Below are 27,666 nucleotides of genomic sequence, written 5' to 3'. Positions count from 1 at the left end.
AGTTTTTATTTTATATAATTAGGTGTATGGTTATATTTTCTATTGTAGATAATAATCTAATTACACTTTTACTCAAGTTATATCAATTATTGACTTCTTTTACCTATTATTCATCTTATCTTATAATAAGCTTATTTTTAATTATCTTTTTAGTAAGAATATGTTATTTATTATAAATATATTCCTTAATTTACATGTTGATCATTATTATTTTGCTATATGTTTATCTTTCAATTCATTTGATATTTTTTTGTTACTTTTTGAATATTCAAAAATATCATAAATAAGTGTATTTTTACAAAATGTAATATTAGTCAACTATTCACTTTATAATTGTATATTAATGAAACCATATTGATAGACTATTATCAAATTACAGATTTAGTGAGTTTTGAAATTTGTTTAATTTTTTTCTTTTTTTTTTTTGTTATTCTTTTTATAATTGTTTAATTTTTTTATTGATTAAATTTACAATTTATCTTTTTTTAGAAATAAATGTCATATAAGCAAATATGAACTACCTATGAGTCTTTTTTATATATAAATTTTTTTGTTTTTTAAATTGATATGGTTTTGTGATTAATTTTTAGGAATGCAATTGATTAGTATTATTTTAATTTTACAAGGTTTCTTTGGGTTTCTCTTCCTAGAATTGTTTGTCCCTTTCATCTTTAGTTTTTTCGCTTTAGTTTTTCTCTTCATTCCTTTCTTCCTCATTTTCTTTGTTTTTCTTCTTCTGTTTCTTTTTTTTTTTATCTCAAGTTATTTATCTTTTGAACCAAATCTCTAAGTTTTTTACTATTTTTATTACTTTTGTTTTCACTTTAAACTTTTTTTGCATGTAACAAATTAATATATGTTTAATTTTTCAACTTACTTTGTTTTTAAGAGGAAAAATAGTATAATTTGTGAATTTTTATCTGTGTTTTCAATACGGTAATAATCTATAAGTTAACTTGACAGATTACAATATAATTTCATATTTGTAAATGATACAGTAATTCATCATTTGTTTTAAATAATTGTTTTTATTATTAATATAAATAATTTTAAATTTTATTTATATATAAAATAATTGTATCTTGAACGCATAGAATGGAATACACTCTAGTATTATATATTAATGAACTATGATTGTGGTTGAGCAGAGGAGAAAGGAAACATCCTTTTCGAATGGTGAAAAAATAAGAAATTGTGTCAGTATTTCTCATTCCAATGCAATGTACTGTATCTTTCAGTGTTGCAGTGCGTTGAGTTAGGTAGCCCAAGGGCATACTTGTCATACCCATGTCTCCCGCTTTCTATTAAAGTTGCATTCCTTTTCTACCATTCCTTTGTCTCTTTGGTCACTTAGCCCTTTAACCTATAAAGGAATTACAACATTCGAGTTGTAAACCATTCATAAGAAGAGGACTAGAGATAATTATAAAAGTTTCAAAATTTAAGATGATTATTGCAACTTGAGACATAACAAGGGCAAATTTAGCAATTTTCCTCTCATATTGTTGCTGATATCTGATAGTAATTTTTGAGTTGGATTTATTGATTCAAATAAACTAATATCTGAAGTAAAAGTGCGGCGTGCAGAATCCGTTTGGGCTGTAAGCAATAATTGCTCAGAAGAAAAATCAATTGTTTTATCAAACATAAAAAGGAGGTGCAAATCCTGAGAGCCCTGTCCGCTTTATCACAAAGAAAAGGTTAGCTTTAACAGTAGCTTTGTTTTGGTGATGATCTTTTGTCAGTCCTTCACCTGCTATCGCACTTGATCACCATTCGGAATACTGAAAGCTAGGCCCAATGTCCTTGCCCTTACTCTGGAAATCCCCACAAGCTTTCATAATTAGTGGTGCTCCTTTCCTCACCCCTGGGCAGTAGCTATAGCTCTCTCTAGAAAAAGGTATCTTTCTTTCTGAGTAGAAACAATATACACCGATCATTAACCCAAACCAAAGGGTAGTTGGTTAATACATCTCAAGCAGAAAGCAATCCTTAAGTTTTAGATTTCTAAAACTATGGAGCAATCAAACACAAAGCCTCATCTAGTATTACTATCCGCCCCAGCTCATCTCATGCCCGTTATTGAGCTTGGCAAACGCCTTGTTACTTGCCGGGACGTTACAGTAACAATTTTTGTTGCTTCTTTCGTCCAATCAGCTGCAGCGGAATCGCGGATGGTCGAATCTGCGCTGACCACAAAACTCTTTGATGTCATCCATCTCTCACCAGCCGACATTTTTTGTAACAATCACATAATTTTTAAAAATTTAAGTTCAAGTTATTAATAGTAACGAATTTGAATTGTTATATAAATCACATCGTGAGATGTTGGATTTCACAATTTCAACCTTGTTACCCCGGGGATCAGGAGATTCCATCACTTTCCGCCGCTGTGCGTGTAGTCAGGCCAGCTTTTCAGGTTGCTATATCCGCTTTGGAGACTCCTCCGACTGCTCTCATCGTTCATGTTTTTGCAATAGAGTGTTTACGAATTGCGGATGAGCTTAAGATTCCAAAATATGTTTTTGTCTCCACAAATGCGTGGTTTCTTGCTCTGATCATGTACACTGCGGTCCTGGACAAGGAAGTGGAAGGAGAGTATGTTGATAAGAAAGAATCATTTGCTCTTCCAGGTTGCTCGCCGATTCGAGCAGAAGATTTGCCTGATCCGATGCTCTTCCGAACCAAAGCAAATTATTATGAATACCTGAAAATAGGTATGGAAATTACAAAGGCTGATGGGATTTTGGTGAACACATGGGAAGAACTGCAGCCTAAAACACTAGCCTCTTTGAGAGATGGTAACCTCTGGGTAGCGTTGCTAAGGCACCAGTATTCCCAATCGGCCCAATAAATTCAGAGGGTTCTGCAGCATTAAGGAGCGAGTTATTTGACTGGCTGGACAAGCAACCGACTGACTCTGTACTTTACATATCTTTTTGAAGTATGGGAGGGCTCTCACTTGAGCAAATGACGGAATTAGCTTGGGGTTTAGAGTTGAGCCAGCAAAGATCATCTGGGTAGTGCGTCCACCGACCCAAAAATCAGGAGGCGGCTCGGGTCTCAAGGTTGGGAACGCTAGTGATGATATGTCAAGTTACTTGCCAGAAGGGTTCATTTCCAGGACCCGGGACCGGGGACAGGTTGTTCCACAATGGGCTCCGCAGGTGGAAATCTTGAGCCATCCATCATGCGGAGGGTTTTTTACACATTGTGGTTGGAATTCCGCCATAGAATGCATCACCAATGGATTACCGATGATCGCTTGGCCAATGTACGCTGAGCAGAGGATGAATGCTAGTTGCTGACAGAAGAGCTTGGCATAGCTGTTCGATCACAAACATTACCTTCCACGGGTGTTGTGGGGAGGGACGAGATATAGAAGATGGTGAGAAAAATATTTGTGGATGATGCAGGGCGTCAAATGAGGGCCAGAGTTAAGGAGCTGAAACTTGGTGCGGAGACAGCTTGGAGTACAGGCGGTTCCTGTTATAATGCACTAGCTGAAATGGTGAAACACCGCCAGAAAAGCCTGTAGCTGAAATGGCGGTTCATGGAATAAATAATTCCTCCTGCTTCCATGCTTTTAGTTTTGCGTATTATCAATAAAATTTAAACATGTTCTTCGTTGTGCCGATTAATTAGAGCCGACGGACCCATAACCAGCAGCAGATTGTCATCTTCTACAATTAACAGATCTTCCTCCAATAGATCCTGATGGGGTCGAGCCCAAGCCGAAATATCTCTAGCCAACCAAATGGGTTCATATATCATCACAGGCACGGACATTGCCAGGAATGACAACTGATTTGAGCCACAATTGGCTTTGGCAAATGTAGGCAACTTGCCCACCAGTCCTTCAAAAGAAAAGAAGAGGAAGAGTAGCCCTAATTCAACCAGACCTTCAAAAGGTTGAATGGAAGATTGGGGTTTGCGAACATTTCATTCAACTAGTTCTGCACCTACTAATGTGGTGATTTAAACCTCAAATCAAAAGATGGGCATGGCCGACACAAAACAAAATTAAAAAAAACCCTCAATTTAAATGCTCTGCTGTTGTCACCAAAAAAATTTGAAATCATTAATGCGTAAGCTTTTTACACTAGTCTCCTTAATTGTTATTATCCTTAACTTTAATAGACACCAGCTACCCATCTGTAGAGTATTGAAAACAGTAAAGAAAATGGCAGTAAATTAAGTTAATGCGTTTATTATTCATCTGCTTATCTGTCAGTCCAGTAGAGCTCATTTTTAAAATCCGTGACTGAAATCAATAAATTCCTGCAAGAAAGAGAAGTATTTTTTTTTTTTTAAAAGCATAGGTTAACTTCCATAAATAACCGGAATGAAGCATTCCTTTACAGGGTACATCTGCAACAAAATCAAAACCCAGGAGTAATGGAAGCAACACCCCTACTGAAAACTCCACTACTCCCTCATAAGACTTCCCCTCACTTACAACAAAAATCAAAAGAAAAAAGCCCACAGCTCAATACACATCCTTGGAGCCTCAGCCAGCATTCCTTAACGACTTAATCTCAAAATTCTATACATTCGTAAAGCCATTCATAACCCTCTTGAACCAAATCAACTAAGCACAAATATTCAAGACACATTAAACAAAACCAAGGGGACTAATATTATCTTCTAAAAGACTTGGTAGATTTTTTTTTTAGCTATGGTTCTGTCAAAGAAAAAGCCCCATCTAGTGTTACTATCCTCCCCTCCCCATCTAGAGTAATGAGTCTCAATACTTTTTGAGGAGAAAAAAAGTTATAAAAATATGTTCTTTTTGAGTAATTGGTTTCAATTTTTTATTTTTCACTTTGTCTCTTATCCCCTTAACCTATAGATGAATTACAACATTCCCTCGAATGTTGCAAATGTAAGCAAACCATCCACAAGAAGAGGACTAGAGATAATTAGAAAAGTTTCAAAATTTAAGATGATAATTGCAACTTGAGACATAGAAGGGCAAATTTTGCAATTTACTTCTCATATTGTTGCTGCTATCTGATACTAACCTTTGACTTGGATTTATTGATTCAAATAAACTTTTCAACCATAATCTTGAAAACCTTAAACTTCTTAATTCAAATCGACTAATATCAGAATAGATTTTGGCTGTAAGCAATTATTGCTCGAAAGAAAATAAAAGGAGCAAATCCTAAGAGCCTCGTCTGGTTTCTCACAAAGAAAGGGTAAACTTTATCAGTAGCTTTGTTTTGGTAATGATATTTTGTCAGTCCTTCACCTGCTACGTGTCCAGTTTGATCACCATTGGTGAATGGTGAAAGCTGCTCTTATTTACCCTGGAATTCCCACAAGCTTTCATAATTTGTGGTGCTCCTTTCCTTGATCCCTGAGTAGTTGCTATAGCCCTCTAGAGAAAAGTATCTTTCTTTCTTAGTAGAAACAATATACACCGATCATTTAACCAAACCAAAGGATAGTTGGTTGCATATTCTTTTCGTTCTTAAATACCTCCTAAGCAGAAAGCTCTCCTAAAGTTTTAGATCTCTACAACTATGGACCAATCAAACACAAAGCCTCATCTAGTATTACTATCCGCCCCTGACCATCTCATGCCCGTTATTCATCTGATCCTTTTCCGTCAGTCAAGTCTTGTTCCTTTATATTAGAGCAGAGACAGAATTCATTTTTAAAATTTCATGACTGAAATCATCAAATTCCTGTTCTTCTCTTAAAATACTTGGTAGATTTTTCTTTTAGAAATGGTTCTGTCAAACAAAAATCCCCATCTAGTGTTACTATCCTCCCCTGCTCACCCCACGCCTACCATTGAGCTTGGCAAACGCCTTGTCACCTGCCAATCCGTAAAAGTAACAGTCTTTGTCTCTTGCTTTGTTAAAGCAGCAGCAGCTGTATCAAAAACCATCGGATCTATCCCCAAAACTGAACTCTTTGATGTCATCCAACTTCCTCCAGCTGACATTTCTGGTCTCGTTGAACCCGGCCATACCGGTCTTACTGCGGTTGTGTCCGGGGTGCGCGTAACCAAACCAGCTTTCCTGTCTGCCATATCTGCTCTAGAGACTCCTCCAACTGCTCTAATTGCTCATGTTTATGCAATCGAGTGTTTAAAGATTGCTGATGAACTTAAGATTCCAAAATATGTTTACACGAGCTCTCACGCATGGTATCTTGCACTGATTTTATATACTCCAGTCCTGGATGAGGAGGTTGGAGGAGAGTATGCTGATAAGAAAGAACCTTTTCTTCTTCCAGGTTGCACTCCGGTTCGACCAGAAGATTTGCCAGATCCAATGATAGTCCAAACTAAAAAAGATTATCTTGAATTCCTTCAAATAGGTTTGGATTTCCCAAAGGTTGATGGTATTTTAGTGAACACATGGGAGGAACTGCAGCCAAAAACACTAGCAGCTTTGAGGGATTATCAGCTGTTGGGAAGTATTGTTAAGGCACCAATTTTCCCAATTGGCCCAATAGCCACGGAAGGAACTGCCGGGTTAAAGAGCGAGTTATTTTACTGGCTAGACAAGCAGCCGAGTGGATCTGTGCTTTATATATCTTTCGGAAGCATGGGAGGGCTATCAGTAGAGCAAATGACTGAATTATCTTGGGGTTTAGAGTTGACCCAGCAAAGATTTATCTGGGTAGTCCGTCCACCTATGGCTAAAACAGGGAGTGGATCCGCCCCCAAGTTTGGGCACAACGCTGACGATATGTCAAGTTACGTTCCTGAAGGTTTCATTTCTCGGACCCGAGACAGGGGGGTGGTGGTTCCCCATTGGGCTCCGCAAGTGCAAATCTTGAGCCATCCATCGTGCGGTGGATTTTTCACCCATTGCGGTTGGAATTCAGCCATAGAATGTATCATTAACGGATTGCCAATGATCGCTTGGCCGTTGTACGCTGAGCAAAGAATGAATGCTACGTTGTTAACAGAAGAGCTTGGCATAGCTGTTCGATCACAAACAATACCATCCAAGGGTGTCGTCGGGAGGGAAGAGGTAGCGACGATGGTTAGAAAAATATTCGTAGATGAAGAAGGACGGAAGATAAGAGGCAGGGTCAAAGAACTAAAACTCGGTGCAGACAAAGCTTGGAGTCATGGTGGTTCATCGTACGAGGCACTGCATGAAATGGTAAAACATTGTCAGAAGAGCCGGTAGTTGACACGTTGATGCAGTAGTTTGCATTAATATAACTCTGTTTTATGTTAAAAGTGTTTAGCGTCGATTAGAAAGGCAAGATTAATTTATGAAATCAAGTTGTTCTTCCATTCTACCTATAAATGCATATGCATTTTTTTCAGTCTACCTCGCCTTGATTTCTAGAAACTTCTTTCCATCCTTTCTAAACAGTGTTAATTTCTACCTCCCCTTTAGTTTAATTCATAGGTCAAACCATATTTAAGTACTATAATAAATCTAATATACTTAATTTTTCAATAGTTATTTATTTTTTAATTTATCAAATAGCACCTTACTTTTTATGCAATGAGAAAATGAAGAAGGGGTGATATTCTAAATACCGCTGAATTGGTAGCCATTGGAAAGGACTTCTCAATCTTCACGGCATTGAGGTGGAACGTGATTCCCACAATGCTGTTAAATGGGTACAAACAGAGGATCCCCAACGTGGATAGTACAGTCTATGAGCTCTGGGGAGGGGAAGGGGGGCGATAGTAGGTGTTTATTGGTTTTATTTTCTGTTTCATTGAAATGTGGGTTCGGTGCTTGGCTCCTTTGATTGCAACACACTGTTTTTGTCTGTTTTCTTTTTTTTTGAAAAGTGATTTTATTTTATCTCTTCACCAACGCGGCATAACAGCTTTGATGGAGTTGAGGACTTCTGTACATATTTCAAAAGTGGTCTGCTCCTCAAGGGAAGTGGTAGCATAACCAGGAAAGAAATCTATCAAAACTACACAAAAACAGAGCATTTTGCTCAAAGCCAAGGCAGAGGCTACCTATAAAACGAGACTCAGCCACAAAAATCAATCTATAAGTCGAGAAGAAACGACCCAAGCAGCCACGAAGAAGGGAAAAGACACTCTAAGTGCACATTAGAAATTCAGACCATCAGCAGAGTGAAGGTAAAAGCTATCAAGGAACAGCCTAGAAGCGTCAAAATGAAAGGCTTTAGGCAGCACAGCCCCGTGACAAGAGCCCCTCAGTGAACCAACCGACAAAAAGGATAGACACCAACCACCCATGGGGATAACACCTTCTGCACACAATCCAGCAAGCATCCTTAAATCCCTGAGAGGCCGCAGAACCCTCGTCAGGTTCTGTCATTATTGTTCAAAGCTCCCCCCAGATGTTAAGCAGATTATCCCCCCTTCTTATCCCTGTTTTCGCTAAATAATCGGCTTGTTGATTTGCTTCCCTGAAGATATGGCGAACTTCCCATTGAAATTAAAACTGGGGAGAGGTTGCCTTAACCTCTGTTGTATTGAATGGGAAATTTTTGATTCATATGTTAGCTCTAATATCAAGGATGAGATAAGGTTTTGGTAGACTGCACTCAATGAATGTGGAATGTATATATAATTCTACAAAATTAGTAAAGATCCAGTGTTACTGTAAATAATAATGTATTTGACAAATTATATAAGGAAATAAATTTGAGGTTTATCTTTCTATATACAAGTATGTCGGATTCATTACTTAAAAAAGGACATAAGGAAATCCCCGGATTTGAGTTTAGTTATTTCCATAAATTAGTTTGGATTCATGCATGGCCAGTTGGCCACCAACTATGCCACTGTTCGAAACGTTGTGTTCTTCCCTTAGCCACTCTTCGATTTTACCATTTAGTTTTCTCTCTAGATATAAGGTTCATACTCCATTTTCGTTTCTTATCTCGCAACTTATTGTCCAAAAGAAAGAATTTCTGTTTCTTCTCAATCATTGATAGATTTTATCTATGGAGTTCTCAAACACAAAGCCTCACGTTGCCTTACTATCCTCCCCGGCTCACCTTACGCCTATGGTTGAGCTGGGAAAACGTCTCGTCACTTACCAAAACGTGAAAGTAACAACCTTTGTCACGTCTTTTCTTGGATCTGCAGCAACAATATCACGGATGGTGCAATCTGCTCAAAGTGAAAAGCTCTTTGATGTCATCCAACTGCCTCCAGCAGACATTTCTGGCCTTATTAGCCCTGGCCAGACGGGACTCGCGTCGCTTCCAGCGGTGGTTCGTGTTAGCGAGCCAGCTTTCCGGTCTGCAATATGTGCGTTGGAGACTCCTCCAACTGCTCTCGTTGCTCATGTTTATGCAGTTGATTGTTTAGGGATTGCTGATGAGCTTAAGATTCCTAAATTTGTTTACATGAGCTCTCATGCATGGTATCTTGCGTTATTCTTATATGTTCCAATATTAGATAAGAATGTAGGAGGAGAGCTTGGAGATGATGATCAGAAGGAACCATTTGTTCTTCCAGGTTGCACCCCGGTTCGACCAGAAGATTTGCCAGATCCTATGTTGGTCCAAACTAAAAATAATTATCTTGAGCTCATACGTATGGCTACAGAGATTCCAAAGGCTGATGGAATTTTGGTGAATACATGGGAGGAGCTGCAGCCCACAACCCTAGCAGCTTTGAGGGATGATAAGCTCTTGGGAAGTGTTGCCAAGGCACCAATTTTCCCCATCGGCCCAGTGACCGCAGAGGGAGCTGTCGGATCAAAGAGCGAGCTATCTGGGTGGCTGGACAAGCAGCCAAATGAATCTGTACTGTATATATCTTTTGGAAGCATGGGAGCGCTATCACTCGAGCAAATGACAGAACTGGCTTGGGGTTTAGAGTTGAGCCAACAAAGGTTTATTTGGGTAGTGCGTCCACCCACAACAAAAACTGGAATTGGGTCCGTTCCCAAGTTTGGGTTCGACGTTAATGATACGTCAACTTACTTACCCGAAGGTTTCATGTCTCGAACCCACGGGAAGGGTCTGGTGGTTCCACAATGGGCTCCGCAGGTGGAAATCTTGAGCCATCCGTCGTGCGGGGGATTTTTCACACATTGTGGGTGGAATTCGGCAATGGAATGTATCAGCAATGGATTGCCAATGATCGCTTGGCCGCTGTACGCTGAGCAGAGAATGAATGCTACGATGTTGACGGAGGAGCTTGGCATAGCTGTTCGATCGAAAACGTTACCATCCAAGGGTGTTGTGGGGAGGGAGGAAATCGAGACGATGGTTAAGAAAATATTTGTGGATGAAGAAGGGGGCAAAATAAGAGGCAGAGTTAAAGAGCTAAAACTTAGTGCAGAGAAAGCATGGAGCCAGGGTGGTTCTTCGTATAATGCACTAGCTGAAATGGTGAAACAATGTACCTAAGAACTCAGAAGAGAGTAGTGAACAGAGATGGTCGATAGTCTCTAAGATTATGCAATAATTTTACCTTTAATTGCGAGTTCAAAATCTTCTATAAAAAATAAAAAAAAAATTATTAATATCAAAACTTATACAAAATAGTGGTCCTGACACAAAAACAGCCAAAAACCTAACAGTTTTTTTTTTTTTTTTTTAAAGCAAAAACCTAACAGTAATTGAACATTGAAATTTAAATTATAGTTCAGCACCCTATAAAGAAACGTAAAAATTCAAATTCAATTTACCACCAAACATAAAACATTTCTATCTTTTCAAATTTAACAAAAAAAATCTACAAAAATATTAGATTTGTAAAAAGTATACAAAAAAGTAATATTCTCAATAAATATTCTAAAATTATCAAATCTCATTAAACATGTATCATTTATCTTTTTTTTAAAGACAAAATGTACCACTTATCTTATAATCTAAACTATTCATTACGCACCCAAGAGATAATTACTTTCGAATTTTATTAAACAATATGTGATTTCTTTCTTACTCATAATGGTGAGCTAAAACAAGGAGATCAAAAAGTTTGGATATTGTGGTTTTATGTAATCATAAGGTCAGTGTGGTTCCATAGAAATGACATGGTGTTTAGAGAGATGCTTTGGGATGTCAACCAAGTGTATAAAGTGAGCAAGTTAAGAGTTGCTATGTAAGCTAAACCTAGGTGATTTATTGAGTATGGGACTGTTATTGATACGTACAAAAATCCATCTGGGAGATTGTGATGAGATTGGCCAAAAAGGATAGGATTGTGGAAAGTTGGTGCGAGCCGGCACGTGGAGAAATGAAGTTTAATTTCGATGGGGTTACCCAAAGGTGTCCCGATGAGGCGAGAATTGGTGGGGTTTTGCGAGAGAAAATGGACAGATCAGAATTCTGTTTTCCAAATCCATTGTGGTTGGAGACTCTAGCCTTGCTGAAGTTAGAGCCATAAGAGAAGCGCTCCTTATTTTCTCAGCGTCTAAGTAGGCCACATCTCACTCGTCAGTGATAAAAGCAACTCAAAAAATGCTGTGAAATGGGTAAATAAACCGGAAGGAGCCCCTTGGAAGTTCTGGAGGTGGATCTTGCATATTGAAAAGCTTAAAAAGGGGGTTAACAAATGGGAGGTCAACCACATTTTGAGGGAAAGGAATCAACTCGTTGACAGCCTAATAAAGGAGGGGTCAAACGCCAAATTGATCTCCTTAACGTTAATGATAATGAGGAATGAGAGGAGGTACGTGAGGTCGTAAGGACTGTTTTTGACGACCTTTGGTGAAGGGACACAAGGTTCATGGTAGTGCTTTGTTCGGATTACAGGAATACTTCCTCTTCTCCTTTAATTCGTTGTTTATATGTTGCTGCATCAATGTGCTGGGGCAGCCTCGTATGTGCTTTTTCTGGGTGTTATGATGAGTTTTTTAGCTGAGATTCTTTATTGGGAGTTGAGGAGCAATTTCGAAATTGTTCTTTTCTTTTCCTAGATTTTTTGAGATACCCGCCCCTTCTGTGGGGGTCCTGTTGAAGGAGATTGCCTATGCAAGGAGGAACTTCTTTTGGTGGAATTTGGCCGCTGTCGTAAGTGATCTCTTGTGTTTTTGTACTCTCATGCATGTACAGAGAAAGAATATGAGGTGGTTTGATCTGATGCATTTTGCCTTGGTTAGGGATTTATTGATGATATCGGTGTCTTTATGGCAGGTACAGGAGTTATCTTTTGAGTTTGTTAGTAGGAAGTGACTAATATGAAAGAAAATGTTAAAACGGCGCATGAATTTTTGTGGAAAAGTTTTCTGATTCATTGCAGAGAAAACAGTCTTATATACATTGGGCAACGGCTAATTAATCAAGTATATAGGCTAACTGTACAAATTTAAAGTAACTAACTAACTTTTAAATCTTAATTAGTGAAATGGTGTGTTTTATTTTGATGATATTTGGTACTTTACAATATAATATGATTACAGATAATGTAATTGTGAGAAAAATAACATAATAGTGTTTAGTATATAAGTAAAATAATGATCAAAATAGAATAAAGATAACATTATAGCGATTGATTTACAAATACTTTGTTAAAAACGTAATGTTAATTTTTAAAATTATCCTTATTTATTAAAATGTAAGTTTAATATATTTGTATTTTTTATTATTAAGTTTTATATAAAATCAACTCTTAAATATATTTTTAATATCATATATTTTATTTTTATATCTTATTAATCTTATATATTTTATTTTTATTTCTTTAATATAATTTTTTATATTATACATTTTATTTTAATATTTTTATTTTAATTATAACATTACAAAAAATTTTAATAAAATAATAAAATTGAGAGGTAAATATCTTTAATAATATTACAGTATGTAATATAATATAATTGCATTGGTTTTGTATTGCAATCACATTACATCTCTTGACTGTAATATGATTGTAATTGCAATTTTATATTACAATAATTTATTACAAAACAAATACTGTAATATAATTTAATTGGATACATTATAAAAAATATGTTCTCACTTCACTTGTACCAAACACTATTTTAGTGTAGGTGCTGCGTATCCTTTATGCTCTCTTAAATTGAAACAGTGCACTGTACGATTCTTGTCCAGCTTCCTTCTCCTTGGCCCCGAGCTTCATTCTGTTGTTCTTCTTCTCTGTTCTTCCCTTTGGGCCTTGATAATTTCTGGACTTATTTATTGAACTCTGTTTGTCAGGAAGGGTTACTGGCAGGCAATAGAGTCCAAGGAATCCAACTCTTTTGTATAGATGTTTGGGTACTTATTTTGGTGCAACGATTCAAAGATGTTACTTCAGGACTGTGAAAATAACATACCGGAAACTTGTTTGTATCCCAGCCAGATGAGAACCATTACTGAATTTTCACAAAAAACAATGATGAACTAAAGACCTACAAAGCAACTTTAGTTTACATTATTTTTTGTGAAATTGGAATCTTGTGTTCCAAGAGGATTGAAGAAAATTCCATTGATAGTGCAAATCAGCAAAAGGAACTTTTCGTGCCCGTGAGCAGTGGGGTAGCTACAATTTAAATGACTTCAGCAGCCTCTAGTACGAGGAGTAAATGTTGCTAAAAGGACAGCCAATCAGGCGGGGACAGTCAAGGAAGGATTCTATCACATAAGAATTCTCCACCACTCACGCCAATTTCATCAGAAAATTTTGATTGATCACCAAACTAGTCCCGTACACACGTCCACAGAGATGAAAAGTGAAAAGACATCATGATATAATTGAGATGGGCATGCTTTAGATACAACTTCATGGTTATAGTTCTTTTATTTATGCTACTTTTAAGATTTAAAATAAGATTTCAGTCTTTCTTTTTAGCCTTATAATTTCCCATTTTTCTTTGATCCTCTTGCTTTGCTTTAGTTTCAGATATGGAGGGCAGAAACGCTAAGGCTCACGCTGTGCTACTATCAAGCCCTGGCCTAGGCCACCTCATCCCAGTCCTGGAGCTTGGAAAGCGCCTGGTGACTGTCAATAATTTCAAGGTTACAATCTTTGTTGTTTCCTCTCTGACAGCAGCAGCAGAATCACAGGTCCTCCAATCCTCCATGAGCCCGGAGCTCTGTGAAGTCATCAGGCTCCCACCAGCCAATATCTCCGACCTTGTTGATGCTGACGCTGCTGTGGTTACACGAATAGCAGTTCTAATGCGTGAAATTAGGCCAGCTCTTTCATCTGCAATCTCTGCTTTGAAATACCCTCCAACTGTCCTTATAGTTGATTTATTCGGAACTGAATCTTTAGGGTTTGCTGATGACTTTAAGATTCCAAAGTTTGTTTTCATCCCCTCGCATGCATGGTTTCTCGCACTGACTATATATCTTCCAAGATTAGATGAGGTGGTGAAAGGAGAGTATGTTGATGAGAAAGAAGCTCTGTTTATCCCTGGATGCAGGCCCGTTCAACCTGAAGATGTAGTCGATCCAATGATGTGCCGATCGGATCAACAATATGCAGAGTACGTACATATGGGCATGAATATTCTAATGGCTGATGGGATTTTGGTTAGCACATGGGAGGAACTGGAGCCTGAAACACTTGCTGCTTTGAGAGATAATAAGCTCCTGGGTCGTATCAGCAAGGTGCCAATCTATCCGGTTGGGCCAATGATAAGGCCGATCGGAGCAGTCGATCACTCAAGCAAAAAGCTACTATTTGATTGGTTAGACAAGCAACCGAGTGTATCTGTGCTTTTTGTATCGTTTGGGAGTGGAGGGATGCTGTCAAACGAGCAAATGAGGGAGTTGGCATGGGGTTTAGAGCTAAGCCGACAGAGGTTCATTTGGGTGGTTCGAACACCAGCTGTAAAATCCGGTGATGGCTCATTTTTCAGTGTTGGGAGTGGCAGCAGCAACGACAAACTAAGCTTTTTGCCTGAAGGATTCTTGGGCCGGACCCAAAATCTGGGGTTGGTAGTCTCAGATTGGGCTCCACAAGTTGAAATTTTAAGCCACCCATCTGTAGGAGGATTTTTCTCGCACTGTGGCTGGAACTCAACCTTAGAAAGTATCATGAATGGGGTGCCGATGATCGCTTGGCCCTTGTACGCAGAGCAGAAACTGAATGCTACAATGTTGGCAGAGGGGCTGAGAATAGCTGTGCGATCGAAAATATTGCCATCAAAGGGAATTGTGGGGAGGGAGGAGATAAAGATGTTGGTAAGAAAGATAATGGTGGATGATGAAGGTCGTGCAATGAGGGCTAGAGTCAAGGAGCTGAAATTGAGCGCAGAAAGAGCTTGGACTAGGAATGGTTCTTCTTGGAAAGCATTGGCTCAAGCAATGTGTTAATCTTTTCTCTATCATTTGAATTGCATTTGGTCGTGTCTCTTAAAAACAAAAAAAAAAATTATAGTATTACTATTATATGTGTGGGAAATTGTGAAGATTACAATTTCTTATGATGTGATGTTAATTTTTTATTTATATAGATTGCAAGAAATGATATTGTTTTTAATGGTGAAAATCTTTTATTTTTTATTAAATCGATATTTATGCTTTTCGAATAAAAGCATGTAAAAACAATAATAAGTGAGTTTGGGTGATAGTCAAAATCGTGAAATCGCACATATAATAATCATATTTCTATGAATCACAAAGGGTTAAACTGGATTCTTGAAATTCAACAAATATATATATATATATCTTCAATGTTTATATGGATAAAATTATAAAATTTAAAAAAAATAAAAAAAAAAACTAAAATTTTAAAATTTTTGGAAAGGGGGCAGGGGCCCCACTGGACCCTCTCCCATCGGCCTCCGCTATATATATGGTACTATTTTTGGAAGTTTCTTTGGCTCTCTTTGAATATAAGACTCAAACTTTGTGATTTGATGGTCATTAAGATTGCTATTTAGGCCTTTTGTTCATCGTTTTGGATTGAGAAAAAAATGTCTTATTGTTGAATTAATTGAGTGGACGAGGGGGTAGAAAGGTTGAAAATTAAACTATTTTAAGAAACCTAGCAAAAATTAGATGAAAAGTACAAACCTTATTATGAGATATTAAAAGAACTATAACTAGGTAAGGTACTTAGTTTATACTATTTTATATAATTATAATACTCTCTCAATTTTGTTTCTTAAGTTTTTATTGTTGTGTACATATTTTTATTTAAGACTACATGCAATTATCATACAAAACATAAAACAAAATTTAATGCCATGTTATTTTTAAAAATAAAGATTTGTACATACATACATTCATAAAAAGTAAAGGCTTGTACGAAAAAAATTAAAGATTAATACTTGGAAAATCAAGAAAAATTCAACTTTGATACATATATCTAAGGGAAAATTAATTTAGTGGACAAGTGGGTAGAAAAGTTCAAACTAAACAAGTTTCTAAAACCTAACTAGTGAACAAATGGTTTGTTAAATGAAATTGATAACTTGACAAAAAATATCGGTGATATTGTTTTTTGTGCAGGCTCTTAGAGAGGTTAATGTCTTCGCTAGCTAAATTTGGCATAGATCTAAGATAAATCATACGTAGTGGTAATTATTTGCTGTTTTGAATATAACTTAAAGCAAAATTGTACCTTTATTTGATTGAGAAAAAGAAGGTGTGGGCTTTGCACACATTTTAATGCCAATTTGTATTAAGAATTTATGTTAAACTTTTAATTGCCCCATGGCACCACCCCCTCCAATGCTAGCTTGGAACATAACCTAGTAAGATTATTAAGGAAAAATTACTAATTATACGGTGTGATTAATTAGATTGATGATGCAATGCATGCGGATTCGATATATTTCAGTCACAGCTGGAATTAAGGATTGAGATTATGAATCATTGCCAAGGAATTTAGGGATTAATGCTTGAATTGGCTATTTTTCATGCATGTATTTATTAGCGATGAGCAAAGCCAAACTAGATTAATTATTCATCCAAACTAAATGTAATTGGGGTAAAACGGTTTGACTTAATTGGTTCAACTGATTTTTTTATCAGTTCTCAATTTTAAAATTTTTAGATCAATCCATTCAAAAAACTAAATTAATTTTTTTATATATATTAATATATATAATTTTTTATTTATATTAAAATGAATTGATAGTAAACTTTATTAATAATATACTTAAAATATATTAATTTGTTATATGTATGTATTCGAATTATAATCATAACAATTTAATTTTAATTATATGTATTTATTTATAAATTTATATTAATATGAAATTACAAGTTATATATTTTAAATGATATAACTTATATGCTAATATTATAATATATGATAGTAAATATGTTACATATTAATATGTTATAATTATTATACCTTAGTAATTTTCGTAATATAAAATGTTTTGAATATATATAATTATATAAATACCATATATATATATATATAATTTATACATAAGTATTACTATAACTTATAATAAGCTTTATTTAAATGATTATAGTTAATAACTTTATTAGTTATTACCTTAGTTTTTATAATATATTATTTATAATTAGTTATTATATGTATTCATAACATTATAAAACATTGATATAAAATATTATAACATATAAGTTGTATTATTAATTTCATATATACATGATAAAGTACTATATTATATATATACATATATTTAATTTATATATAAGTATTATTTAACTTATAATAAACTTTATTTATATAATTATACTTAATAATTTTATTAGTTAGTCTTAATTTTTATAACATATTATTTATAATTAGTTACTATTTATACAAACTTTGACATAAAAATTAAAATATTATAACATATAAGTTGTATCATTAATTTCATATATATAATAGAGTAATATATTATATATACACATATATTTAATTTATACATAATTTGTATATTTTATAATTATGGATAAAGTTTATAAGTTTTAATATTATAATTTGTAAAAAAAGTGATAAAATTTTAATCAATTGATCCAAAACCAAATCGACCGAACCAATTCTATATTTGATCGATTTGGTTTTTCTTTTTATTTGAACGGTTTGATCTTCCTTTATGTTTGGCCGATTTTCTAAAAATATTTGATTCATTTGGTTTTTAGATATGACAGACCAAACCACCTAATCTATTCATTTCTCGCCCATAATATTTACTACTATTATATGAAAAGGTTATGTTTGATCGATTTTCTAAAAATATCTGATTCATTTGGTTTTTAAATATGACAGACCAAACCACCTAATCTATTCATTTCTCGCCCATAATATTTACTACTATTATATGGAAAGGTTAGCCATGAAATTTTTTAACTCAACAACATAAAATTAAAATTTAAAATATGTGGTCTATATCTTGATAAAATCAAAGTCAAAGTACAAATCGGTGTGCCCAAAGGGTACCTTTATCAACCAAAGATGATGGATTGCTACAAGCCAGCCAAGGATGATAAAATTTTCCCAGATTCTTTTCCTTAAATTGTGTCAATTACTATTAATTCAAGATATTCCCTAATGAAAGAAATGATATTTAGGAAACATGCAATAGATACCATGATTTTTTCTATAAATTAATGTCTACCAGATTCGTGCTTGATCAAGTTCAAGACAAACCAGCAACCCACAATTCTTCTCAGCCATGGCCATGACAAAGGTGAAGAAGCCTCACGCTGCCCTGCTCGCCAGCCCTGGCATGGGACATCTCATTCCTGTCCTTGAGCTTGGCAAACGAATGGTCACTCACCATGATTTTCTTGTAACAGTCTTCGTTGTTGCAAGTGATCCTGCCTCAACTTCCCTTCTCAAATCACCAACCCCAAATGATGATCTTGGCATTATTGCACTCCCATCTGTGGATATCTCCAGCCTAGTCGACCCCAAAGCCCCTCTCGTGGCGAAACTGCTCGTGCTCATGCGGGAGTCCTTGCCAAGCCTCAGGTCTTCGATTTGTGCCATGAAGTGTCGCCCGACAGCGTTGGTTGTGGACTTGTTCGGAATTGATGCTTTTGCAATAGCCGACGAGTTTGGAATGCTTAGGTACGTGTTCGACACCACCACTGCATGGTTCCTCGCCGTCGCGTTACATTCATCGAGCATCGGTAAAAATGTAATCTTGGAGGAACATGTTAAGAGCCAAAAGCCATTAAAAGTTCCTGGTTGCAAGTCGCTTCGATTTGAGGATACCCTTGAATCTTTTCTCAACATTGATAGGTTTGATGGGTCTCAATTTATGGGAACTGAGATGACAAAGACCGATGGGATCTTGATTAATACTTGGGAGGATCTTGAGTCAACAACCATTAAAGCACTTCGTGATAATAACTTCTTGGGGAGAGTCGTTAAGGTCCCTATTTATCCTGTTGGTCCACTGATCAGGAAGGATGGAAAGCAGGTTTTAGATAAAGAAGTAAAGATTTGGCTTGACAAGCAACCCACCGAATCAGTTATTTATGTCTCGTTTGGAAGTGGAGGGACTTTATCAGCCAAACAAATAACAGAGTTGGCTTGGGGTTTAGAGCAAAGCAAGCAAAGATTTATTTGGGTGGTTCGTCCTCCATCAGAGAATGCACTTGGGACCTATTTCACCATAGGGAAAAACGACGGGGATGGCACCCCCGATTACTTGCCTGAAGGGTTTTTCACTCGAACCAAGGACATTGGCTTGGTGATCCCAATGTGGGCACCTCAAGCACAGATCCTGAGCCATCCATCAGTGGGTGGATTTTTATCCCATTGCGGTTGGAATTCAACTTTGGAAAGCATTTTAAATGGGGTACCAATGATCGCGTGGCCGCTTTATGCAGAGCAAAAAATGAACGCTGCATTGCTGACGGAGGAGTTTGGGATTGCTGTTCGACCCAAGGTGTCACAGACTGATAAAATTGTTGAGAGGGATGAGATAGCGACAATGGTGAAAAAGATCATGGTGGGCGATAAGGAAGGGCATGCAATGAGGACCAGAATCAAGGAACTAAACAGCAGTGCAGAAAAGGCTCTGAGCAGGGGCGGTTCCTCTTACCATTCATTGTCCCAAATCGCCAAAGATTGCTTGCAGCGCCTCCAAGCGTAAACATTGGGGTGCTTAATATAGTGAGCGGAAGCATGAGCTTCCCAGCTCGTACATATTACATGCAACTAGAATAAAAGAAAAAGCTTTTAATCTCTTTCGAGACACATATCTTTGAAGAAAAAAGTTGTAAGATTCAATGATTAAAGAAGCTCCATTAGGGCAAAAGGATTGCTTATGGTCACTATTTAAAGCCCCTGGAGATATTTCTGTATTTAATGTATTTGTGTTCATAGAATTTAAGTTTCTTGAAGGAGTGGGGGTCAAAAGTTGCTATATGTTACAAAAAGTAAAAATTAAATCATAATTGGCGAAAAATGCATAAATGTTTGAAATGTAAGAACAATTATAACATAAATAGATGACATAAACATAGAATCATGCGTTTTATTAATTAAAATTTTTACATATTTGATTATAATTTTTAAAAAATATATATTGTTCACTTCTGTTTTCTAGAGCAACAAAATAAGTAGCTAGGAAAGATATATATATATTAAATTAATTTATTTTACTAATTTGAATTCAGCTTAAGATAAAAATTAAATCAAATAAATTTTAAATTTTTGTACAATTATAAATAAAAGAAAAAAATTATTTAATCTTTTTATATTATTTTATTCTAACATAATATAAGTTATTTATCTAAATTTGATTTTAAATATGAAATTTTTTAGAATTTTTTTTATAATATGAGAATTTAAACTTAATTTTTGCCAAAAAGATAAATCAATATACATATTCTACGATCAAATAATCAAGTAAGAAAATATTTATATATATTTCTTAACACCATAAATCTTTTATGCTTAAATATTTGACTTATTAATAAATATATTCATCATCTACAGAAAGATTTATATTTTTCAAATATTTTTTTTAATTTAATCCCTCAACATCTCAATTTTATTTAATTTAATCCATATAATATATATTTTTGTTCAATTTAATTCTTATGACGTGACACAAAAATTTTTGATTTGTCACATGACACTACCACATCGGCATATCAATGCCACGTCATCATATTAATGCTACATGACACTATCACGTCGGTATCACATGACATACCATGTCATTAAAATGTGTCATGTCAACGCTGATATCATCTTTTTAACATCAAAATTAGATGCTGTTAGAGGGAGGAACTAAATCGAAGTAATTTTCAAAATTAAAAGACTAAATTACTTCGATTGTGAGTATATAAACTAAATTAAACAAAATGTATGGATATAAGTACTTGATGGGTATTTTAACCCACTTGAAATCTTAGGCAAAATTTTAGGTTTGTCAACAGCTTCTGCACGTCTCTTTTACAATACTTTCTTTCTTGGGGATTGGAGGAAGAGAAGGAAGGTTTCTCAAAACTGTCGAATTAGGCCTAGAAAAGAATTTTGAAAGTTTTCCAACATCAGGGTCGACTTTAGCATAAAGCTAGCAAAGCCCTTCTTTAGACCTCACAATTTTATAGGTCTCATGATTTTATATAATATAATTAATTATATTACATATATATATATAAATTAAAATAATTAATAAATTTTTTCTTAAATTAAGTGTTTATTAAAAATTTATTTTCTTTCACTTCCTACCTCCTATTAATTTTCAATTATTTATCTCACTTCCTCACTTATGTGAAAGTCAAAATAATTAACAAAATTACATATTTTCTTATTTTCTCAATTATGTACCTAACAAATTTTTATTTTTTATCACTTCTCAATTCTCATAATGCTAATAATTTTTAATTTTTTTTTATTTTCAATGAATGTAATATGCTTTTAATGATCTCTAACTTAGGGTAATTTTTTTTAATTTCAATAAAAAGGACCTCATTTAATTATTATTTTTTTACTCAAGGCCTCATTTAAATATTTAATCACTTTAGGTCTTTAAAAGTATTGAGCTGCCCTGTCCATCATCGTCATCGCAATAAGACAGATTGAAGCCTTTCCAAAAAACAAAGACAGATTGGAGACATGACAGCTGCTAGAAAGGAATCCAGCGCGGGGAACTTATGGTGGGATGCAGTATATGATGATGGGGTTCGCAAGTAAAGCTTAATTTTTATACTAATATCCTTGTAATGAAAATTTTGAAATATCCATTGCAATATTTAAACCTTGACTTATTGTTTATAGCTAGTTTAGTAGCCATGTGAGAACAGTAATATATACGCAACCCATCGATCGATGACAGATGAGACTCTGTTTGATTAAGAGTAAATTAATGTTTCAAGATTTAATTTGTATTTCCATGCACAAGTTGAAATGCTGCTGAATTGTCGATTGTCTGCCTCCTCTTTTTTTGTCATTTAAATCATAATCATATCAACATGTCGGTTGACTGCAACTGATCCAATCAAGAACAAGCCATGTGCCAAGTTATTTGTTACCCTATATATTACCAGACACAGCGCCCTAAACAATCTCTGTTTAGTTATTCTTATCCCCTCTTCCTGTTTTTTTTTTTTCTTAAATCTATAGAACTTGTTTTGAGTTGGATTAGAGTTTTGGAGCTTCTTGGCAGAAGGAGAATTAACGCTAGCTGGATAGAAAGTTCAAAAAATTTCTCCATTTTCCAACCTTGCAATGGGGTCCTTGTAGATTTAATATATGCAGATGACAAATTAGAATGCAACTGCCGGTGCAACAATTTTGCTTATAAATATCCAAGCAATGTTACTCGTTCATCACAAAACATTAGAAAGCCTTGTTTCTAACAGCTCTTAGATATCATCATGCAAACCACAAAACCCCACGTAGCCCTCTTGGCAAGCCCTGGTTTGGGCCACCTGATCCCTGTGCTCGAGCTTGGCAAGCGCCTGGTTACCCACCATAACTTCCGAATCACAATCTTTGTCTTGGCATCTGAAGCATCAACTGCACAAAACCAACTTCTTGAATCATCCAACATGGACGTTCTTAACATTGTTTCCCTCCCATCCGCAGAAATCTCTACCAAAGTCGATCCAGGTGCACACATAGTAACCAAAATAGTCGTCATAATGCGCGAGTCCTTGCCAGGCCTGCGTTCCGCTATAGCTGCAATGAAGTCTCGCCCATCAGCTTTGATTGTGGACTTGTTCGGGACTGAAGCTTTACCTGTTGCCGATGAATTCAAGATGTTGAAGTACGTTTTCATTGCTTCCAACGCATGGTTTCTTGGAATCACTGTTTACGCTCCAACCGTTGAAAAAATAGTGGATGAAGAGCACGTTAAGCAGCAAAAGCCTCTGAAGATTCCAGGGTGCAAATCGGTTCGGTTTGAGGATACCCTGGAAGCTTATCTGAACCGAAATGATCAATTATACGGAGAATATGCACGTGTAGGGCTTGAAATTCCTGAAGCTGATGGGATTTTGGTGAACACTTTTGAGGACCTGGAGCCCGCAACGCTTAGATCCTTGACAGATGCAGAGCTGTTGGGCCGAGTTGCAAAAGTACCAGTTTTTCCAATTGGTCCGGTTGTGAGAACGCTTGGACCCCTGGTTTTAGCTGACCCGGTCTTGGATTGGCTGGACAAGCAGCCTAGTCAATCAGTGATTTATGTCTCGTTTGGAAGTGGAGGTACTTTGTCAGCCAAGCAAATGACCGAGATCGCTTGGGGCTTGGAACAAAGCCAACAAAGATTTATTTGGGTGGTTCGTCCTCCCGTTGAGAACGATGCATCCGGGACTTTTTTCACAGTTGGAAACGATTCGGACGGTACCCCGGATTACTTACCGGACGGGTTTCTGACCCGGACCCGTGATAGAGGACTAGTGCTCCCAATGTGGGCTCCACAAACAGATATTTTGGCCCATCCATCAGTTGGTGGATTCGTGTCACATTGCGGATGGAATTCAACCATGGAAAGTCTACTCAACGGGGTACCTCTTATTGCTTGGCCGCTCTACGCGGAGCAAAAAATGAACGCTACAATGCTGACGGAAGAGCTTGGCTTGGCAGTCAGGCCAAAGATGTGGACGTCAAGCAGAATAGTGGAGAGGAAAGAGTTGGAGATGGTGGTGAGAAAGATCATGGTAGACCAGGATGGGCAGGAGATAAGAGATAGAGCCAAGGAATTAAAACATATTGCACAAAAGGCCTTGAGCAAAGGAGGTTCTTCTTGTACTTCACTTTCCCAAGTGGCCAAAGAGATTGAGATGAGCCTCAAAGCAAAGGTTCAAGGTGCTTAATTAGTTCCCAATCAAGGCTCTTCGTGTATAATACTTGTTACCAGATGCATTATAGCCTTTTCATGAATGTATGATCTTGTGCTTTTTGTTTATGTAATGAAGACGTACGAATCTTTGAGTTAAATAAAAAGCTGAATATTATATAAGGAAGAATCGTGGATTAGTTATGTAAAGCTATTTTTGGTCAGATGTTGCATAGGGAATCTTAGCATTTCCCTCTAAATTGTAGATAAAAAAAATACAAAATGACTGAATAGATGATCGATAATTTAAAATTTTGAAGTATCCATAATTTGGTCTGACTTAGTAAATAATGTTCGGCTCGTCATAGGCAGAGGTGGAGGGAGGGGAGCTAATAGGGTCCCCAGCCTCTCTAAATTTTAAAATTTAATATTTTTTTTAAAAAATTATAATTTTACTTTTTATTTTTTAAAAAAAATTATAATTTAACCTCTACAGACATTAAATTTCTTATTTTCACTCCTTCAAACATAAAATATTGACTCCACCATTGGTCGAAGGTGTATATTCAATCCCAACATTCAATCCCAACAAGGCTAAAATTCTTCTAATCTAGGTAGGCATGGTTCGAATGGACGACCTTATGTTAAGATCAATGGGAATCACCCATGTGAGTTGGTGCATGGTTTCATATAAACAATCATTCGGTGGTTCGAGTTTGACTTTAAATTTTATAATTTTTTAAAAAATTTAATCAACAATCACACATATATATTCTATCAACATAAATGTAAATAATAATAATAATATATCAAATTGATAAATAATACAAAAAAATCATATATTCATATTACAATTCACATTATAATTCATTTATACGTTTATTACTAAGTTTTTATTACTTTTAAAATCTTAATGTGTAGTTAAGTGTTATTGGTAGATTTTTTTATTATTTATTTATTTATTTATTATTTGTATTAGATATAAACGTTTTAAGTAAGTAAAGCTTTAACTTAAAATGAAAAAAATCTCTAAAATAAATATTTTTTTATGAGTTTAAGTCTTACAATTTACAAATATTTACTTGAAGGGTTTGCTTGGCTTTTAATGAGTTAATTAGTTTTAAAAGAATAATAACCACGGAAATAAATTTAAATGTTATCTCAAATTCAAATATTGACATTACATTAAAATATAATGGATTAAATAATATAAAAAAACTGACCTCCTTTATTTACGATACGTAATTTAATAGGTACATGTCCATAAAATTAGTAGTCGATACATCACGCAAGGCTAATTTTACTAATTAATTATACAACTTCCTTAACAATGATCAGACATTTTCAGCACTTCGATTTCGTTCGAAAACGAAGTGAATTAGCTAAGCAAAGTCAACAGATAGAGCCAAACATAAACTATAGTATTCAAACGTGAATTACATAATATGGATGTAACAAATTGGTTTCTGTCACAAACATCTATCGACATTGTCGCTAATGTTTGAAGATTTCAAAGACACGATAAGATAAATTAATTGCACCATCCTTTGTCACGTTTGAATAACGATGAATTAACGGTAAAAATTTGAAGGAAATGTTATAATAATTTTCAATCTTGTCGCCAAACATATATATGTACAAGTAAAAAAGTCAAATATTTATTTATTTATTGATAATTTAACTTTTTTGAGTCAATTTTGGACCGTCCATTCGCAATTTGTAAGGCATAAACAAAGTATTTATGAAGGTGAAGCTAGCTATATGGATTTTTTTTTGTCAAGAAACGAAAAAAGTCCAAAGTCGGCTGCCATGCGTTGTCCTGTTTCGGCTCATTATTATATTAATTAAGAGAGGCTGCTATAGGTTTGAATGTTGATAATTATTAGGGGGTGATATTTAAGGACTTTTAAGTGGCGGAGTTAGAAAGGATAAAAATAAAAAATTTAATGTTTGTAAAAACGAAACTATAAATATTTTAAAAAATACAGAGTAAAGTTATAAATTTAAAAAAAAAAACTTATTAAATTTTAAAATTTTAAGAGGACGGTGATTCTACAAGCCCCCCCTCCCTCAGCCTCCAATGTTATATCTCTCCTAATAAATATAATTAATATTTAATTTTTTTTTAAGAGTTTTTGCTAATAATTAATACTCTTAGAACATTTTTTTGCTTAAATAAAATAGTAGTTATAAGTAATATTTTGTATTGATTATAGTAATTGACACTTAATTTAATGAATTTCAATTTATCAGAAGAAGATGAATATTATTTATGGTAATCTTAATGTCTCTATCGATTTTAGAACTACAAAATCTTAAGTTATATATATGTAAATGTTAAAATCTATACATACATACATACATTAACATATACATATATATATATATATATATATTAAAAAGTTAAGAAAAATTAATTTTTGATACATATGTGTAACTGAAAATTAATTAGTGAATTTTAAAAAATGTACCTAAGCTAAAACTAGATGAAAAGTACAAGCTTTATATTGAGATATTAATAAAACTATAACTAGGTAAAGTTGGACTCCTCCAATGGCAGTGACAACTGACAAGCTGTAGTGCCACCACGCGATCGTGGTGCGTGACGTACCGCGTTTGATCAAAGAAAAATTACTACTACTTAATTTTATATTATATTGCTAGTACAATTCACAGTTGTGTACATATATAATTTTGAACTACACGCAATTATGATACAAATTATAGAGCAAATTTTATACCCATGGAATTATATTGTACAAATCATAGAACAAATGTTAATGCCTTGTCACTTTTAACAAATAATATATATGTGGCACAATTTATTAGAATATTTGGAGGTCAATTGATGGTAAGGGATAGAAAAGAGAAAAAAAAAATATATAGTACTCTCTAATTGAGTTGAGAAGGTTATTTCATATGATGGAAAAGCTATCATTAACTCAAAAGTTATGTTACGAAAAGTGACATAATGTATTTATTAGATATAGATATATTTTCATGTGAATGATTATATATCTTAAAAAATCATATCCAAAAGTTAGAAGACACCATTGTTCAAAAGTTAAAGTGAATAGTTATTGTTTCAAGATATAATTCAAAGGTTATAATTTGTGAGGTGAATAGTTATCTATTCATAAGATGACTATTGAAATAATAATTATATTTAAAAGTTGTGTTGACAAATATCATAAATATGCTTTCTAAATAAAAATGTGTCTTTATGAGAGGATTGTGTATTTAAAGAAAAGACATTTGGAAGCCTATATAAAGGGCTTGGTGTCAACCATTTTAAACATATCAGAAAACACCAAAGAGAAAGAGTAAGAGTAAGAGTAAGAAAGTGTTATGTTATAAACATAAACACTAGAAGTTCTCATCATTTTCAAGATATTATGAATTTCTTATTATCTACTTGCTGCAGAAAGTTGGTTCTAAAGCTAAATAACTTTACAAACTTTCGAATGTATCTAACGGTTTACTTCATAAGTGCAATACGAAAGTTAGACGTTGGTTTCATTGTATCATTGAGACTATTCGTATTATTTCCCTTTGCATACGGAGTGGTGGGGTGAAATAAATCTTAAAAATAAATATCTATTTAAAAGACTAATCTTGAAGCTAATTTTACTTA

General features: G+C 34.8%; 5 protein-coding genes and 1 pseudogene across 5 annotated transcripts; all 6 read left to right on the top strand.

Annotated features, from left to right (window-relative positions):
- Positions 1 to 1,972: 1,972 nt before the first annotated feature.
- LOC18610986 (anthocyanidin 3-O-glucosyltransferase 5-like) lies at positions 1,973 to 3,641 on the top strand (annotated as a pseudogene).
- Positions 3,642 to 5,413: 1,772 nt separating this feature from the next.
- LOC18610985 (anthocyanidin 3-O-glucosyltransferase 5-like) lies at positions 5,414 to 7,299 on the top strand. Its single transcript, XM_018114263.2, has one exon. The coding sequence runs from the start codon at positions 5,736 to 5,738 to the stop codon at positions 7,155 to 7,157; it is 1,422 nt and encodes a 473-aa protein (XP_017969752.2). The 5' UTR covers positions 5,414 to 5,735; the 3' UTR covers positions 7,158 to 7,299.
- A 1,617-nt stretch (positions 7,300 to 8,916) lies between these two features.
- On the top strand, positions 8,917 to 10,335 carry LOC18610983 (anthocyanidin 3-O-glucosyltransferase 5-like). Its single transcript, XM_018116698.2, has one exon. The coding sequence runs from the start codon at positions 8,917 to 8,919 to the stop codon at positions 10,333 to 10,335; it is 1,419 nt and encodes a 472-aa protein (XP_017972187.2).
- A 3,314-nt stretch (positions 10,336 to 13,649) lies between these two features.
- Positions 13,650 to 15,389, top strand: LOC18610982 (anthocyanidin 3-O-glucosyltransferase 5-like). Its single transcript, XM_088804626.1, has one exon. The coding sequence runs from the start codon at positions 13,777 to 13,779 to the stop codon at positions 15,193 to 15,195; it is 1,419 nt and encodes a 472-aa protein (XP_088660752.1). The 5' UTR covers positions 13,650 to 13,776; the 3' UTR covers positions 15,196 to 15,389.
- Positions 15,390 to 18,461: 3,072 nt separating this feature from the next.
- LOC18610981 (UDP-glycosyltransferase 72E1-like) lies at positions 18,462 to 19,892 on the top strand. The gene has a single exon (XM_007046949.3). The coding sequence runs from the start codon at positions 18,462 to 18,464 to the stop codon at positions 19,890 to 19,892; it is 1,431 nt and encodes a 476-aa protein (XP_007047011.3).
- Positions 19,893 to 22,365: 2,473 nt separating this feature from the next.
- LOC18610980 (anthocyanidin 3-O-glucosyltransferase 5-like) lies at positions 22,366 to 24,156 on the top strand. Its single transcript, XM_007046948.3, has one exon. It carries the CDS (start codon positions 22,630 to 22,632, stop codon positions 24,067 to 24,069), a length of 1,440 nt encoding a protein of 479 aa, XP_007047010.3. The 5' UTR covers positions 22,366 to 22,629; the 3' UTR covers positions 24,070 to 24,156.
- The last annotated feature ends 3,510 nt before the right edge of the window (positions 24,157 to 27,666 follow it).

The sequence above is a fragment of the Theobroma cacao genome, chromosome 1 (genome assembly GCF_053813885.1).
Source record: "Theobroma cacao isolate CCN51 chromosome 1, ASM5381388v1, whole genome shotgun sequence".
NCBI classification, from domain to species: Eukaryota; Viridiplantae; Streptophyta; class Magnoliopsida; order Malvales; family Malvaceae; genus Theobroma; species Theobroma cacao.
This window is presented reverse-complemented; position numbering and strand designations above follow the sequence as displayed.